The sequence below is a fragment of the Medicago truncatula genome, chromosome 4, assembly GCF_003473485.1.
Source record: "Medicago truncatula cultivar Jemalong A17 chromosome 4, MtrunA17r5.0-ANR, whole genome shotgun sequence".
Lineage (NCBI taxonomy): Eukaryota > Viridiplantae > Streptophyta > Magnoliopsida > Fabales > Fabaceae > Medicago > Medicago truncatula.
In genome coordinates, this window is record NC_053045.1 from 62,063,994 (window position 1) to 62,082,508 (window position 18,515).

The window sequence follows — 18,515 nt, forward strand, 5'->3', positions numbered from 1 at the left end:
TTTTAAAATGGATATATAATGGACTTCACTTATATATACCATTAAAATGGAAATGTCATTGACATTGACCAATCCAATTATAATAAATACATCAATTCAATTATTTTTTTTTTCTCTCTCTTTCACATATTTTTATGTTCAAAAAATTTATATTAAGTGTAGCACGGTGTTACATTAAATGGACCAATGTCATCTGATATTATGTCACACAATTGACATCCTATAATACTCTAACTATTTCATTTTGAACTGCAACAATAATAATATTAATAATCCTTTAGGTGTTTTCCCTTTAAATAAACACTATAGTGTAGACACATTGGAACCAAAAGATATAAAAATAAATACGGAGTAACCACTTTCATATTATTTTTTTGTTTTGTCTTTCATAGTTGCCACAATGTTTACCAACAGGCAATAACAACATTATCTATTGCGGTGGTCTCCCCCCACAGAGATAAGGTTGTCATAATCACAAGTCTATCCCAGTCCTCATCCAACTTCAATTAAAAATGTTGTAAGCATGCACAAGATCAGGCATTGTCTCTAGCTAGTCGTAGAGGCCGTTGCATCGTGCAAGAGGCAGTAGATGGTATCGTTTAAATCTCCATAATAGTATACAAATAATTTCTACTGACGATTTATGGGCATAAAACTACTTTAGAAATAGAAAACAAGGTTACAACACAACAGCGCACACTACTTTCATAATCTTTGACACAGGTCGAATATCAGCTATCTCCCTGTAACTATTATGAACTTATATCTAGATTATAAGCAAATATTGTCTAATCCCTACAACTTTACCAAAATATATAAGTTTCCAGTACAATGCAACCATAAATTGTCCGCATAAACAAAAAATACAACTATAAACTGATTAAGAATATATAATCTCAACACTTGTGTACTCCAATGCAAAGTCAATTTCGGGAAATGCTACACTAATCAATTTGTCATGCATCTAACAATGACAGAATGTCTTATTCAATATATAAAATGCTTTCTACTCATTGTTTTTGTCTCTATCTCCTTCAAACATAATATCTGTTATGTTAAAGATCTTGGTATTAAACAGGAGGAAAGAGTGAAGGATTGCTTGATAACAACAATACAGTAATTAACGAGCGATCTAACTCTCAAGATCGTACGATCTTGCGATTCAACAAGCCACCACCGATCTGGAGCGGGTTGAAGATCGGAGATCGCGACGGATTGGGCGTCGCGCCGAGGAAAAACGGAAACTCGGCGAATCGTTTTTTTTTTTTTTCGATTCAAAGAAGGGGTTTGGGCGGTTCAGATGACGTTGACCTGATCCGATTTGGTTGCGACCCGGGTTGGTTATTGCGATTTCAACCCGTATCGCTTTGAAAGGTCATAATCTATCATTAATTTCGTTTTTTTGGGACTTGCTGGTGTTTAATTGAATCATTAGGTTAGGAAATTGGGATTTTTTTCTCATCTTCTCTGAAATTGTAATTCATTCAATGAATCAATTCCCTCTCATATTTTATTTATTCTATAAAAACAAGTCCATTGTGCAATTCCTTCTCAATCTCACTGTGCAATTCCAAAAAGACAGTACTTCAATTCCCTCACATCTTTCACGTTTTTAGACGATGTTTATTATGATGTTTCAGATGATATTATAGATTTTTGTAGTTACTTTTATAATTTTGTCTATTATGGAAGATCTTACAATCCTTGTTACTATCCTACAATCTACGCTTTTTCTATATCCCAATGATCTTTAGTCGGATCCTGATTTCGACAACCATGCTCCCATGCCCAATCAGAAAATAATCAATCTTCTTTAATATGTCCTTTGCTTCTTTAATATGTCCTTTATATAAAAAAAGAGCAAGGACTTCATGTCAAAATTTTACAGGGGGATGCATTCATCAAGAACACAAGTTAAAACACCAAATTTCATTGGCTTTTTGGATTGGTATATCTGAGTTTACCTACTACCATAAACACTTATGAGACAATTTAAGAGAGCTTATGGAAATATCTTATAACATGTCTATAAGTTGTTCTCCGCTTATTTTCATAATCTATGAAGGATAAATAAAAACAAACGTATATCAAAATAGCTAGCCTATATTTTATCTTTTGTTTTGTTATGGAAATAGCTTATTGCCATACACAAACAGGACCTCTAACCAATTAGAGAACGCAATTGATTAGGCAGATTGTAATCATGATCCAAACAAATTGAACCAAGCAATTGAGAGCAAACAATAAAACTACCAAAATCTAAGGATCAAGGACTGTGCAAAAATGATGAAATGAAACTCGGGTGAAGACAATTCCATTAAAAACTACTCTGAGAATCATAAGATTACAAAAGCACAATCCCCCACAAATTAGCTTCCTCCAAAATGGGAAACATGTAAAAAAAAATAACCTTCGTGCAATTCAAGCACAAGGGTACTAACTACTAATACTATTCTACTATACATTCATAGATTAAATTCATTCAACATTAATATTACATAGCCTGAGAAAAAGCTAAAAAAAAAAACTCACAAGCTATTTATTATTACAAAAGGGTGAAACCATTGTTGTTATTAGAGCAATTCCAAAATCGTGAAGAACCTTCTTCATCTTGTTCTACAACCGAACCTTGAGAAGTTTGAGGGTTAGACCGAACCGGTGTACGGCAAGTAGGACACGTGGCAACCTTAAGAAGCCACGTATCAATACATCTCCGATGAAAAACATGACCACAAGCAGCGAGATTTCGACACCATTGACCATTACGAAAACCATCCAAACAAACAGCACAACGAGAATCGGGTTCGGAAACGGATCCTTTGGTTATCCGGAAGTTGGGGAGGTTGTTGATTTCGCGAGGGAGGAAAGCGTCGGTGAGAGATTGAAGACGTCGAGTTGGAGTAGGACGGAAACGGAGACGGTGGAGAGCACCGGCTAAGAGGAAGAGGTTGAGGAGGAGAAAGGCGGCGAAACCGAGGAAGAGGAAGAAGAGGGATGTGAGAAGAAGCATGATGATGGGTTTGAGGAATAGGGAGAGGAGATTAGGGTTTGGTTTTGGTTGTTCAGGATCGCCATGGTGATGATGAGGAGGCATGGTCGTGGTTGAAATTGAAGGTTTGAAAAAATGGTGGCAATAATAACAGAAGCTTGGAATAGGAATTAAACAAATAGGAAGGAATATAGAAGAAATGAAGGAAGGGTCGGGATACGCGTAGATGTAGTTACAAATCTAGCGGCGGGTACGGTCCACGGGTTTATAATAAATCTATGTTTGTTTGTTTGGGTTGGGGGTATTGTTTATATTTATCGTCGTTATCTTTCTTTTTATCTTCAAACCAAATTAATTCACGGATTCCATTTCATTCCAAAGGGGCATATGCTGCTATAGATTCCCCTCCGTTAGAGAGTAATTGATGCCTCATGAGTAATGAATGGGTGAGATCAAATCTCTGTAAAGTTGGTTAAACTACGGATTTGAATTTGGCGTTATAGAAAAGCACACTGTTCCACACTGGAATGAATCACAGTCGTTCAAATCACATTGAATGGCTCAGATTGCACACAAATTTAACGCAGTTAAATAATTTCAGTAATTGATTTAAATCGAACGGTCCTCATCTGTTACAGCGTCCTACTGTAATAGCAGGAAATCCAAACACTGCATCAATTGGGGTTGTTGGATCGCTTTTATATTGTCGAGATCATCTAATGTGTGAAGTAGTAGTTATAGAGAGAGTATTTGATCTCGCATCTATTAAACATTAAAAATTGAGATGTAATGATAGAGATTTATTGATAGATAATGATATAAACTTATTAATTATTAGTGAATTCATTTAATGATTTTTTTTCTAGTGATGGGGTTACAGGATAAAGTGCTTATTTAGTACTATTATCGAAAAGTAATAAATGAATGATGTATATATATATATGAGACCCAATTAAGTAAGGACTTTCATGCAATCCTTCGTCAATGGCCATTCGATCAAGAACGGAAGAATATGATTTGTTTGTTTTTCTAAACAAAGGATTGCATAAGCATCACTTGACGGATCAAAACATCTCAAATAAGTTGACACCTCTTGATCACCACCAACATTTGGATCACTCTAAATATTATTAAATCAAAAGAAAATAAAGAGACACTAATTTAAACTCAGTATTTTTAAAAATTATAAAATAAAAAAATATATATATGTGTTATTCATGGACCATCGTGACTATGCGAGATTGAAATAAAGGATGTATAACAATCATTGTTGTTCACTTAAAATGGTTTTACAATCATATATGTTACATTTGTGATAAAGGATGTCTAATTAATAGACATCAGTGTGATATAGATGTTATGTTAATTGTAAGAAAATGAGCTCTAATTCAAGATGTTTTATTAATATTTAAAGATGTCTAATATGTATTATATTTGTTATATTGTGATAAGACACTGATGTCTAATTAATAGACACAGGTGTGATATATATGTCATATTTGTGATAAGAAAATGAGGTCTTTAATAAGTATAAAAAAATAAAGACTTAATTAATGATTTGGTTTCTTAAGTTATTTATAGGTTACAATTGGGTCCCATAAGTTATTAACGTAATAAAATGGTCTATTAAGTTACTCTCCGTCAGCCAATTAAATCCCAACCGTCAATTTTTTGAGAAAAAAACGTTAAATCATCTTGTGTGGCATATAACTGGGTGGAAAATGGATAAATGAGTGATGATGACATGGCATAAGTCTGATAGACTTTAGTTCTTAGAGAGAGAAGGTCTCATTTCAAAGAGAAGACATAACATATCTGAGAAAGAAGAAGAAAGAATGACAGAGAGAAAGAAGAAGAAAGAACGACGAAGAGAAGAAGAAGAATCTGGAAAATCGTGAAACAGTTAAGGTATTTTTATCTTTTTCCTTCTTCCTTCATTATTCAAACTCGTGAATATGTGTTTACTGTTGAAAAACAAAAAAAATTGAGATTAGGGTTTTGCAAATTTCTCCTCTAAAATCGATTTTTTGAGCATATTTTCAAGTTTAACCCATCATTCTTTAGTAATACACGAAAAAGCATCTATTTGTTTTGTTGTTTTTGTCTTGTACTAAACTTTGATATATGTTTCTATATTAGGGTTTTATGTGTTTCTGAAATGGAGGGTACATATAAATGTGTTCTCCATCATAGGGGTCATTTTCGTAGATTCCATCACTTAGAATATGATAGGCAGCATCTATTTGTTTTGTTGTTTTTGTCTTGTACTAAACTTTGATATATGTTTCTATATTAGGGTTTTATGTGTTTCTGAATTGGAGGGTACATATAAATGTGTTCTCCATCACAGGGGTCATTTTCGTAGATTCCATCACTTAGAATATGATAGGCTTCAAGAAAGTTGGTATCTTGATCCTGATTTCTTGTCATATTTTCAAGTCTTAGGTGGGTTGAAGGAAATGGGTTACATAGGCATAGATTCCCTCCGCTATCATGACCCAAAAGATGTCAATATGCTTGTTAACTTGAGGGATGACTTAGGTACAAAGAGAATGAAAAACATTGTTACTATGTTTGACAAGGTCCATTTATATGTTGTTCATTCAAAGTCAAACCTTATAATTGAAGAATATCCATCACTAGAGTATTTTAAATTAGGGCCTAATGAAGTGGTTATTAATGGTCAAAATAGACTTCGATTTGGGTTTAGAATTAATAAAGACTGTAATGCTGCATGGGTGGTATTGTTGATAGACTATTACTTTTCCCACCCTATGGCCTTCTCCCACGCCCTGTAAAATTTTCAAAAATGCTCTTATGCATTCCGGATTTTAAAATTTGGATTCATGTTTACTATTTCAGATTTTATAATCCAGAAAATTCTTATGTATAATCAGCCATCAGACTCTCTCACATTTCAGCAGTTTTGAGTTCTGCTTTTAAAAACAACAAAAAAACTAAGTAAAAGATGCTAAAAACCTTTCAAATAAAATCCTAAAAATATAAAAATAGCACCAAAATATTCTAAAAATCAAATAAAACTAATGCAATTTTTTTCGAATTTTTATGAGAATATTAAAAATTAAAAAAAAATGAAAAATGGGTCTAAACGATGAAATTTTGGATTTTGAGGGGCGGAGACCCATAAGAAGTCCCTTCTACGGGAGTGATGGTCCTGAAATTTTTTCTGATTTTCTCGGAAGTTTCAGAGCAATCCGATCAAGTAGTCTGAAAACCCGATTTTTGACTAAGAACAGGTAACAATGACCCAAAACAGAAGGATGAGAGTTAGAAAGATTAATATTGTCCCTAAAATGACTATCCATGTTACAAACATGTTTAGAATTTGTGCTGATACAGTTCGGATTATATAATCCGTTTTACCTTGAAAAAGTGTGTTAACATCATGTAACGCGCCCTATTTTTTGAAGTTTCCTGATTGCAAAATCCGGAAAAACCCGTTAGTCATTTTTTCACCCTTTAACAAAAGAAAACATCATTCCGGATTATATAATTCGGAATGCTCCGAGGATAATTTTGGAAAAAAATAGGGCGCGCGAGGAAAGGCATAGGGTGGGAAAAGTAATGCTCTTGTTGATAATGAGCTTGGTATGGACAAAGAGCCCAACATTGAAGAGCCCAATATTGAAAGTAGCGGGGTGAAAATTGCTTTTCTGACATACAAAGCTCCATAATGACACCTGAAAATGACGTTTTTACCCCTGACGGTAGTTAACTACCATTCCATGTATACAACAAAAAAAAAAAAACTCCAGCGGTAGTTAACTACCGTGGAGCACGTGTAGTGATTTTTTTTTCTAAAATTTGAGGTCCAAGTCTAAAGCTTAATGGTCTTACTGCTTCAAGAGATCCACCAACAAGTATAGGTTTCTTTGCATCATCACTCAAAGCTTTGGCTCATGATCTCATCTCCTCGGCTTCTTTTCCAACATTCCAATTTCTTCTCTTTTCAGTTCAGAATGAGTTGTGTCTTCTAGTGCATGAGTGATGACAGTCCGTCATATCACATTTTTAGAGTCAAATTACATATTTAGCCTAGAGACTATTAAGATTTAACCCAAAATGTTATATTTGAGTTAGGCTAAGTAGGGTGTTGCTAAACAATAAGTTTGGGGTTGCTTTTGGAATTTGCAACCAACTAAGTTTGAGGTGGGGTACTAGAGAACAAAGAAAAAAGCATGAAAAATATACACAATAATGGTATATAAAAAAAGAGAGCAAAATAGAATGAAAAGAAGAAGGGGACAAACAATGAAAAATCTGAGTAATTTCAAACTCGATTGTCCCGATAGTTACAAATAATCTCTAGTACCTTTACAATTGTTGTTTCAAAGGGTGGATGAGGGATTTAATCTTTGCTTTAATTTTCGTAGGAGTTCCTTACTCAAATTTTGTGTAGCCTACTTATCCAAATATTATCTCACCTTTACCTAAGCCCCGTTATAACCCTGAAAGACCTCAAAGTGTGTAATGACATTGATTTTGATTAACGTTTAGAAACTCTTCAAGCGTATGGTAATATGTAGACCTGCATGTCGACTGTGTGTGAACCCTTATCATATTTGGATCACTGTTTTTTGCCACACACAAGAAGCTACACAACAGCACCAAACAGTATCACATTTTTTTGGAGAGAGATGGTATTTCTAGAGAGAAATTCAAGACAATGTAGTTAAAAGTAGATTCAACCCAAGATTTGTTGAGACATCATGAATCTAGGCATGGAGTCTTCATCTCTTCTTCATCCTTTGCAAAGCTATCATAGACATATGTAGCTACATCTACCCTTCTGGGTTTTGAGGTATTCAAACAAGCTATTATGTAAACTCTTATTTTAATATATGGTTCTAGCTTATTTATTCAATATTGTTGTTATTCTTGTGTTTAATGCTTTATTGAGATTCAAAATGATATTGACAAATACTTTTGGGTCTAAGAAATAGAATAACAATCTATCTTAAGTTTTCATTCTAGACATAGATGTTAATATTTGATAATCACTTTTAATCTAGACCTTAATGTTTTTGGGTCGTTTAATAGGTTGGGAAATCGTCTATTAAACGATCCAATCGACTTTGTGATTGTTTAATAGTTTGGGAAATCGACTTTTAAATAGTCCATTAGAAATCACGACATCATTTGGACACGAATGATATTGTCGAGTGATTGTGATAATATCGTTTAAAAATCTAGAATCTGTTATTTGATCGTGAGATTGCAGTTGTTAGGCTTGGTTGAGTGTCTCTGACCCCAAGCGAAATAGCCCTATCTCTTCTCTATTTATTTTTATGTCAAGTAGAATATAGGTATACACAAACAAACATTTTAAATCCATACACTTAGAACAATACTGATTGTTGAATGACTTGAATATCGCGTTAGTCCGTGTGGAAACGATATACAATACTTACTTTTGATTGATATTACATCAATGAGCTATTTCAATGAGTTGAGATATTGGGAACTTGTTTATGCAAAAGCCACTATCTCCTTCTTGTGGCAGAATCATTGATCACCTTCATAACATAGAGAAACTGAGTTAAGCCATTTAAGCAAGCCACTATCTCTCTCTGCCTTATCAGAAACATCTTAGTTTGCCCATAACAATTGTCCAATTGAATTTAAAGGCAAGGAGTTTTCACCAACAAACTGTTACGATTGACCTTTAGTACAAAAAAATAATATTTGCAGTGAAAGGTATATCTGAATTAAATCAAGGGTTAATACCTCTTTTGATCGCTGTAATATGAGCGAATTCCGGTTTTAGTCCCTGTAAAAAAAAAGTTTAGATTCCATCCCTATCATTTTAGATTCCTCCACTATTGGTCCCTCACATAAACTAGTCAGCAGAATCTGCTGACGTGTCTTGATGACTGTGTAATTTTAATATTTTTTTAATCCACTTAAAATTTATAATTATTTTCACTATTTAAAAAACAAAAACATTTCCAGAATTCCAGTCCCTCATCTCTCTTCGAGCTTCTTCTTCCTCCGTCTTTCTTACCTCCGACCACCATCTCACCGTCCATCACGTTGTTCATCATCGCCAGGGGTAAAAACGTCATTTCCATGTGTCATTATGAAGCTTTGTATGTCAGAAAAGCAATTTTCTAGTGGGGTTTGTTATGTTGGGAAAAGGAAAAGAAATCTAGTTGGGACAAGGAAAAGGGAAAATTGCTTTTCTGACATTGAGAACTTCACAATGACAGAAGTAATTTACTAAATAGCCCCCAGCGGTAGTTAACTACCGTTGGGTTAAGCGGCGACAGTTAACAACCGCTGGACTCACACGGTAGTTAACTACCGTTCATAAGATACAACTTAAAAGAAAATTGTGACATTGTAGGAAAGAGAAACACATGGGTGAGTCAAATTTCTTCTTCCTCGTGTTGTTGTTGTTGTGGGATGATTTCTTCATCTTATCATTTCTTTCTCTATTAGAAATTGGAATCATTATTATTATTTTTTTATTGTTAAAAAACATAATCTAACTTTTGTTTGAAAGCCATCAAAAGAGGAACATTTGTTGAAGAGCACAATCACAATCTGCCATGGAAGAATTAACAATTGGATTTTATTAGAATTGATGTATGTTCTTAAATTATTAATTCTGAATAGAAAAGCATAAGACACAAAAAAAACCAATTCACCATTTTTGGTTGTAAAATGTCAGTGGAAGAAAAATAGAAAGAAAAAAAATGGGTTCAGGTTTTGTTGACATTGATTCAATTTATTTGTATTTGTTTTATGTGATCGAATCTCATTCTTGTTCCTAAAAAAGAGCAACAACAACAGCAAGTGTGAAGAATCAAACCCACAAGAATGAAGAAAGTGAATTGCAGTGCAGATACTTTTCTCTCTCATCAATATGAACGGTAGTTAACTACCGCTGGAGCCGAGCGGCTGTTAGCTGCCGCCGCTTAGCCCAACGATAGTTAACTACCGCTGGGGGCTATTTAGTAAATTACTTGTGTCATTGTGAAGTTCTCAATGTCAGAAAAGCCATTTTCAAGAAAAGGAAACTGGTGGGCCCAGTTCAGGAATAAATATTCAAAAGGATGTTATTGGTGAGAGAATTGATGATGAAGAGTTGATTGGTGAGAGAGATGATATTGAGTCAGAAGAAGATAGTGTTTTGGATATTGACTTCAATGACTCAGAAGAAGATATGGGTCATGAGGATAACTTTGGTGAAGATGTGCAAAATGGTGAGTCTGTGGAAATGGGTGAACCCGGTGAAAGTGTTGAGTTGACCTTTGTTGAATCCTATTGTTGTTATGGCTTTTGGAGCTTTGGCTTACATTAGACATAGTGGAATTGAAAGAAAACGAAAGAGAAGGAGAAGAAGATGCATTTCAGTGAAGAAGAAGAAGAAGAGAACGATGGAGAAGGAGAAGAGGAACCAAGGTACGATTGAGGATTAATGGAAATTGAAAAGAAAAAAAAAAAACTAATTTCATCTCCAATTTATGTCCATCAAACTTATGTCATATCATTGTCACTCATTTGCCCGTTTTCCACCCAGTCATCTGCCACATAGGATGATTTAAAGTTTTTTTTTCAAAAAATTGACGGTTGGGATTTAATTGGCTGACAAAGAGTAACTTAAGGGACCATTTTATTACATTAATAGTTTATGAGACCAAATTATAACTTATAAATAACTTACGAGACCAAATTATTAATTAAGCTAAAAATAAATGATGTCTAATTATCATTCTTGTTTCCTTAAAATGGCCTCACAATCATTGATAAGATTGCACCAAACTCCATGACATAAGTCTTAGAAATGTCGATAAGGTTGACCACAACTCAATCGATTTCAATGATTATCGAATCTAAGAAGTTCAAAGAAGGGGGCCACTTAAACGGAAAGAGAAACTTGAATATCATCTACGCTGATCATGATCTAGTCAAACTTGTTCTTAGGTGCAGTTCATCACTGATGGTGCTGCTTCCTTTAGATTTTGATTACATTCATTTAGTACGTGTTATGAGGTATTGTATTATTGTATATGTTGGTATATAACTGTGAGTTATGTAGATGATTCTTTTTTACCAAAAATAGACGTTGAACATCAAATAAGAGCTTGTTTGAAAACTATTGTTTTCTACTCTGGCATTGCATGTTTACCAGACTCTACATTTTTTAGCTTTGGAAATACAGTGGTGACAATGTCTAGTGATGCAAGAAAGCAAAGGTAAACATGGAACATTACATAATTGAGAGACATTGTCATAATTTCGGCTACATTACTAGCTTTTAACATTTGAGTAAAGATGTAGTTCAATTGTGAAGAACCATCAATCTCACCTCATGACCCAATGCCTTTTTAAAGCCTGTATTGTATTCATTCTCCTTTCTAACAAAGAAATGCACAACTTCTTTAATAGGAGATACATGTTTTACAGATTGATGAGAAGAATCTGTCCCTCTCAATAATAAATTTATTCCAATGAAATTTCAGCCACTTTTTATAATCTTCTATGCACTTTCACTTTTAAAATCTAGTAGTCTTCAAAATACATTGAATCCTACATATTTGGTTATCTATAAGCACAAGTCAGCAAAACTAAGTGACAAAAAGGCAGAAAAAAAAAACCAAACTAAAGTCTAAAGCGTCATTCTAGAAGAGTGAAGAGGACATGCAGATTATTCAAAGTACGAGTACAGCAATTGGATATCCAATAATACTTAACAATTTGATGATATTGTTGGAAGTTAAAGTTCACTCTCAAAATATTTGCTAGAGTGTCATAACTCGTATAAACACTACACATCCTTAGAGTAGTTGTCATGGTTGTTCTTGCCATGTCCTTCTTAAATCCATAAGGACGAAAGCATGCTCAATCAACTGTTCTTAAGGGTTGACCTCCATAATTTTGAGACAATTTGTGTGGACCTATTGTGAGTTCATTAGAATTATACTTTTTAAGAAGAAAAAATAATGAATGAATTGTTTCAAAATGGTATGACATTGATGAACTTAAATATAAGGTTGCTTAAGTGTGACATAGAGTCATATTATTAGGTTAAAGCAACTCATTCAAAACCCATTTGGGTTTGCATGCTTTTGGATGTGTTTATGACGTGATATCCAAAAGCTACTACTATGCCGTGATATCCATAAGCTATAAATACTCTCTTCAACGTTAACGTGTATTTCTGCCGCACTTTTGTTCAAACTCATCATTTATAAACGCAGTACCCCAACAGAAGCCTAAAAAAATGAAATTGATTTTAACATGTTTGAATGTATTTGACTAAAATTGATGTTGTTTCCCGAATAAATTATAATTTGAAGCTAGAATTTAAAATATTTGTGTCTAAAATCGTTTTTTAATCTCAAATACAATCATTTTACATTTAACTAACTTTCAAAAAAATCAAATAATTCGAAATCAATTTTTATGGATGTAAAAACAAACCCATACTTGGTTCGGTTGGAAGCTTAACAATGTGACACAAGTACACCTCTCAAAAAAGAAAAATGTGAGACAAGTACATGCATGTTGAATAATAACGTGAAGTAAAGGGTTAGGTGCAGAAATTACAGCAGACAGCTGCATCCAACCGTTCTCGTGACCTTAATTAAAAACAGCTATCAATATGTTACTATTGAGTCATGTCACCTACCTGGCTAACCTCTTTTCCATGCTTCTCACAATATTGCTACAATTTAATGCATTCATATCCCTGCCTTAGCAATTTCAGCTAATCTTTCCACATCAACACTGGTTAAAAGCCTTCAATTGAATTGATGAAAGCCATTTCAATTTCATTTCAAATTTGAATTTGAATTTGAATTTTCATTTCAACCATTATAATGTGTGTTTTAATAAGGTCCCTGTATGTAGCATTTAATACTGGGACCAAATTCTGCTACGTTGTCACCTTTTCCATAAAGACATAATTCACACTCATGGTTTCTCAAAAAAACTACTTTTCCTCTGCGTCACTTTCATCTGTTGAGTCAAGAGTTTCCTCTGCTGTAGGGTGACGCAGTGTTTCATAACTTACAAATCCAGTATACTAGTAGTGTGTGAAAAAACATAAAATGTACTCTTGTTGAGTGAGTAAATTTTTAGTCAACTCTCATAGGTAGACCAAAGCCACATACCATACCATTTGGTACATATTTGGATTGACTGAAAATTTGGAAAAATAACATGGCATTGTAAATTTGGATGGATAAATCATGGTTGAACTATTATTTTGTTGAAGCTCTAAAATCTAGAGATTGCCAAAACTAACAACCAACCAACCAAATTTGCATTCAGTCAATTTATTTACAGTTACTTATGTTTTATGGTGAATCTCCGCAATGACAAAAGTCGCAACGCAAAAATTATTTAAAACATCGGTATCAAATGAAAACTGAAATTGAAATGTATGTTTAGTATCGTTGATACATTTTTCTCGCATCAAATTGAAGATTTCAATGAGCGCACGCCGCGATAACCCAATCCACAGCAAAAACAAACATAGGCTAGGTGAACAAAAGAATCTCTTAACATTGTTTTCACCTCCACTAAGGTGGACTCATACTCAATGGAACAGAAAAAATTCATGTAGAACTCTGATGTATTCAAATCCCACAAACTAATCATATATTTTTTTTCCTCCTGCACCTTTCTACCACTAAAAATCTAGTTTAATAAATCTATATTCTACAATTGTAAGATAATAGAAAGATAAGAACTAGAGGGTTGAAGTAGTTGATGAATGAACAACCTTATTTTGTTTTCCAGTGAGCCAAAGCAAAGTCCTTCTAGCAAATGAAGGTGCTCTAGCTTGAGAATCCATACTATAGCAGCTTTGATTTTCCTCATCATATCCACTAAATTCACTTCCTCCTCCATTTTCCCATTTTCCAAAATCCATCTCAGAAACAGTACTCCTTGTATGAAACATGCCATTCTTACCCTTCAAATCATCATTACCACTACCAACATTGCTTTGTAATGGAAACCTAAATGAAACAGCTCTTCTAGATGAATCAGTTACATCACCATTTTTCTTATCTTTTTTTCCTCTAAGCCAAATCTTTGATATAGAAAAACTCTCCTTTCTACTCCTTCCAATACCAGCACCCTCACTAGTACTACCTTTAACAACATCCTCAGCTCTGGCTGAATCAAAGCTTGCAAATTTGAAATCTCTTCTAGATTCACAATCACATTCTGACATTGCAATCCTATGACCTGGAATCAAAGGTAAAACATTCTTCTTCTTCTTGCTCAATTGCTGCTTTATTGGAGTTCTAATTGGTACCTGCAATGATGAAGTTTCATCCATAATATAAGCAAATGATCCCATTGAAAAACACCTTCTGTTATCCACATTGTTGCTGCTACTTCCTTCCCCTCCACCATCAACATTCCTATACTTTCCAAGCTTAACAGTAACAACTTTCTCCACACCATCTCCTCCAACTTCAACTTTTGGATCAGGAACGTTTTCAACCAAAGCCAAATCACCTCCGATTTCACCGTCTCCGCAACAACCAAGATGAGAATTTGATGTCCTAACTGAACTAGTCCTACCAACAACACTACCTGTAGAAATTGCAGCCTCTCTTTCTGGAACAATTTCCCTTGAAGTATCACTACCAGATTCTAGAACAAGAACCAAAGGAGAACCACAATTGTTTGTGTTGAAATCATGGAGCAAATTAGCTCTACAAAGAGGACAAGTAGAGTGAGACAAAAGCCATGTATCAATACACTCCATATGAAAAGCATGGCTACATTTTGGCAACAACCTAAGCTTATCTTCATGCTCAAATTCACACAAACAAACAGCACAATCAAAAGGGTTCACTTTCAATCCTATAATAGTTTTGTAAAGAAACACAGGAAGTGTATCAATGAATGATTGGTCAACACCAGCATCATGAAGATGAAAAAGCTGTTGCAATTGCCCTTGAAGAGCAGTAACATCATCCAATTCATCAGGGTCTCTACTCTGAGGTCTCCATAGAAATCTAACTAAGAGATGAAGCAAACCAGAAATGAAGAAAACAATAGCTAAAATTGTAATGATTATAAGAATACCTGGACTAACCTTTAAGGTGCTATTGTTAAAACTGAAATTACTATTATTATTAGATCTTAGAGTAGAAACTGTGATAGGTGGAAATGGTGGGTGAGGTTGAAAATAATATGGTGGTTGTTCTAATGGTGATGGAATCATAAAGGTGTTGTCACCTTGAAATGGCTCAAAACTTCTACCCATGTTGAAGGGTCAGAGAGAAACAGAAAAAAGATTGAAACTTTTTATTGAAATGCAACTAGATTTGATTGAAGACGCAGAAAAATGTTTAAACTTTTGTTGAATATTCCATCATCTAGTGCTAAAGTTTTGTTTTTTATGTTGGATGAAAAAAAAGAGAGAGAGTGGCAGAGAAAAGAGTCAAAAGACAAAGGACGATGTAAGGAACAGGAGTTTGGTTTTGGAGAAATTTGTGTACCTGGATTGTGTTTTGTTTTATTACAACAGTTTTGTAGATTTGATTTGAGCCTGTAAGGTGGGAAGAGTGAGTGACTTTGAGCAAGCATTATAATGTCAAAATATAAAATTAATTTGGTTTAATTGATAATTTATGATGATTTGCAGGTCGTCATAATGATAATGACTCATAGTATCTGTCATTGTGTAAAATCACCATCAATTAGGTAATTCTTTTTTATTTCCTTTTGACTTTTTTTAAGACTAGGAGATTGTTTTTTACTACCTTTGTCTTACGATAATTGTCAATTGACATGTAACAAAATTGTCTCAAAATAATTAATGTTTTCAATTTTTATAAGATATCAATTATGTTTTAACTTTTCTCTTCTGTGAGCCGTCACACAAACCCTAGTTTCTTTTTCTTGAAATGATTAAATTTTTGACCCTAAATCACTCCTCTAACTCGTTTTTCTATTTCCCTTTTATTGAAATAAGTGATTTCACATCTATTTCATTTTTTATTTTGTGATTTCGTCGTCTTCGTACGACGTTGTTTGTTTTTCCTGTTTCTCTCAGGTATTTGATCGCTTCAGATTGCCAGATCAGCTTCGATCCAGTGCAGATCCAATCAATGACTTTGGCGTCATCCACGTTACAGATCTGGAAACATTTATTCCGGATATTTAAATATAGTCATATGTGTAGGCATTTGTACTTTGTCGTTTTATTCTATTAACATGGATGCTGTGAGCCTGTTCACAGATTCATCCTTTTTGTTTTTAGCGAATTTGCATTATATCGATGTACTCTTTCAATTTGAATGAATGAATATCTTTTATTTTGTCAAAAGAAAAATTATGTTTTAACTATTACTACATCCGTCCCTAATTATAACATCCTTTTTAGAAGAAAAAAATTATCCCTTTTTATAAAACTCTTTTGTTATTTCCAAGTACATTATGTAACGCCCTAGTCGTTGTTTATTTATTTATGATTTATTTAGAGTCTTTTATATGATTTTAAATAATATTTGTGGTTTATGTGGTGTGTTATATTTTATTATATAGTTTGTTTTAATATTAATTAGAATTATGTAAGAATTATTATTATTTTGGAGGTTGGGGAGTTAATTAGGAATTAATAGAATTAAGGGGAGTTTAATGAAATAAAGGGGAGTTATATTTTTGGGAGTTAGAAAAGAAATAGTCAGAAAGCAGTGTACGTGCAAAACAGAGCTTTTGGGAGAAAAGGGAGAGAAGAGCAAGTAGAGCCAAGTGAACCTGAATTGCTGTGCATTTTTCCTTCTGAATTAAGGTAAGGGTGAGGTTTGCTTCAATAGTGTAGTTATTGAATTCTGATTTTGGTTTAACAAGCTTTTGGTAGAAATTGGGGATTTTAGGTTATTGATGAATTATTGAGTTTTGGGTGTAGAGATTGTTGTTCTGATGTTAGAATTAGGTTCTGGTTGCATATAGCACTTAGTTTTGCATCTGTAAACTAATTTGGGGAGTGAATTTGAGGAAAATGGGATTTTTTGGGAAAAACCTGCATTCTGCCCGTACTGATGTTCATCGCTCGCCCCGGCGAGTAGCTCGTCTCGCCTCGCGAGTGAACAACTTCATGGCTCGCCTTGCGAGCAGAACCACTCGCCATGGCGAGCAAGTGCCTGAGAGATCATGATTTTTGAATTGTTGTTATAAGGTGTAAGATGGATAGTTTTGAGTGCCTAGATGATTTTAGAGAGGACTGGGATAATTTTTAGATTAAAAAGATGAATAGGGAGCTTAAAAATGAAGATTTAGTGAGAAATATGTCAAAACTCCCGAGAGCACCCTTTTTCTCATTCGCCTTGAGTTCGCCATAGCGAGTAGATGTACTCGCGAGGCGAGTTGCCCAGTAATTGAGTTGTTTATTCTGTTTTGAATGTTGTTGAATGATCTTGATGTCTAAGCATGATTATGATTAATTGTGCATTTTTCTGGAATTGTTGGATTGATTATAATGATATGTTGATGACTGTGATGTATGTTTATAATTAAATAAATCATACATGTTGTTTAATCATGGAGTTGTAGGTCATATATACGTATATGCATTGTCGAGTTGTATGTAAATATACACAAGTGGAGTGAGTTGCATAAGCATATAAAGCGGGAGGGCTCTTGCCCTGGAACGCCTTGTCGTTCAAAGCGGGAGGACTCATGTCCTGGAACACTTTAATTGTTCAAATCGGTGAGAGCTTATGCCCTGATGAATGCTTTAACCATTCAATATCCGGTGAGGGCTTCTGCCCTGTAAATTGGTACCACATGCATATGCATTGTCAAGGAGTCTTAGTGGTGTTGTCGAGTAGTTGCATGAGTCGTGTTATTGGTTGTGATTACCATTATTGTTGATGTTGCTGTTTATGAAGTATATGTTCATATTGAATAACTATTATTATGTTAGGGTGTTAGATTCAATTGATGAATTTTGTATCTATATTTATTGTTGTGAATCTCACCCCTTCTGCTTGAAAATGTTGCCCTTCCTATGGGTAACTTGCAGGTGATCCTGAGTAGTAGGTGGTGGCTCAATGTCTAGGGCTCTGATACGTACGGGATGGGATTTATTTGCTTATTTTCATTCCTATGTATCAATTTTGGAACATGCTGATGTAGCCCTTGTATTTGATTATGGATTTATTTTGATGAGGCTTTTATGCCAAGACTGTTTAGTGGAGAATCAAACATTTGATGTTGTTGTTTTTAATGAAAATATTCCGCTGCAAAGTTTGAAGAAACTGTTTAAGTTGTTGTTTATTAAATAGTTTTATAATCTATTTAAGAAATTATGAAAAGTAGTGTGACATGCCCGTTTGGGATATACTCTGATGTTTATTTGTTATTTAATTGTTTTGGGATAACGGGGTGTTACACATTAACTATTTCTTTACATACATGCCCTTATTTATTATACATCATTTTCTTCAATCAGCAATAAATAACATGTTGAAAACATAAACTAACTATACATGGCAACAAAGGTACGGGATGGGTAACAAAGATAAAG

At 34.0% G+C, this 18,515-nt stretch overlaps 2 protein-coding genes across 2 annotated transcripts; both read right to left on the reverse strand.

Annotated features, from left to right (window-relative positions):
• Nucleotides 1-2,287: 2,287 nt before the first annotated feature.
• LOC25494261 (RING-H2 finger protein ATL56) lies at nucleotides 2,288-3,265 on the reverse strand. The gene has a single exon (XM_013603088.3). The coding sequence runs from the start codon at nucleotides 3,092-3,094 to the stop codon at nucleotides 2,546-2,548; it is 549 nt and encodes a 182-aa protein (XP_013458542.1). The 5' UTR covers nucleotides 3,095-3,265; the 3' UTR covers nucleotides 2,288-2,545.
• Nucleotides 3,266-13,375: 10,110 nt separating this feature from the next.
• LOC11445836 (RING-H2 finger protein ATL13) lies at nucleotides 13,376-15,574 on the reverse strand. Its single transcript, XM_003610185.4, has one exon. It carries the CDS (start codon nucleotides 15,246-15,248, stop codon nucleotides 13,713-13,715), a length of 1,536 nt encoding a protein of 511 aa, XP_003610233.2. The 5' UTR covers nucleotides 15,249-15,574; the 3' UTR covers nucleotides 13,376-13,712.
• Nucleotides 15,575-18,515: the final 2,941 nt, after the last annotated feature.

What these genes read in the sequence shown, in the direction of transcription:
- LOC25494261 (XM_013603088.3), bottom strand. Translation starts at nt 3,094, where the DNA reads ATGCCTCCTCATCATCACCATGGCGATCCTGAACAACCAAAACCAAAC.
- LOC11445836 (XM_003610185.4), bottom strand. Translation starts at nt 15,248, where the DNA reads ATGGGTAGAAGTTTTGAGCCATTTCAAGGTGACAACACCTTTATGATT.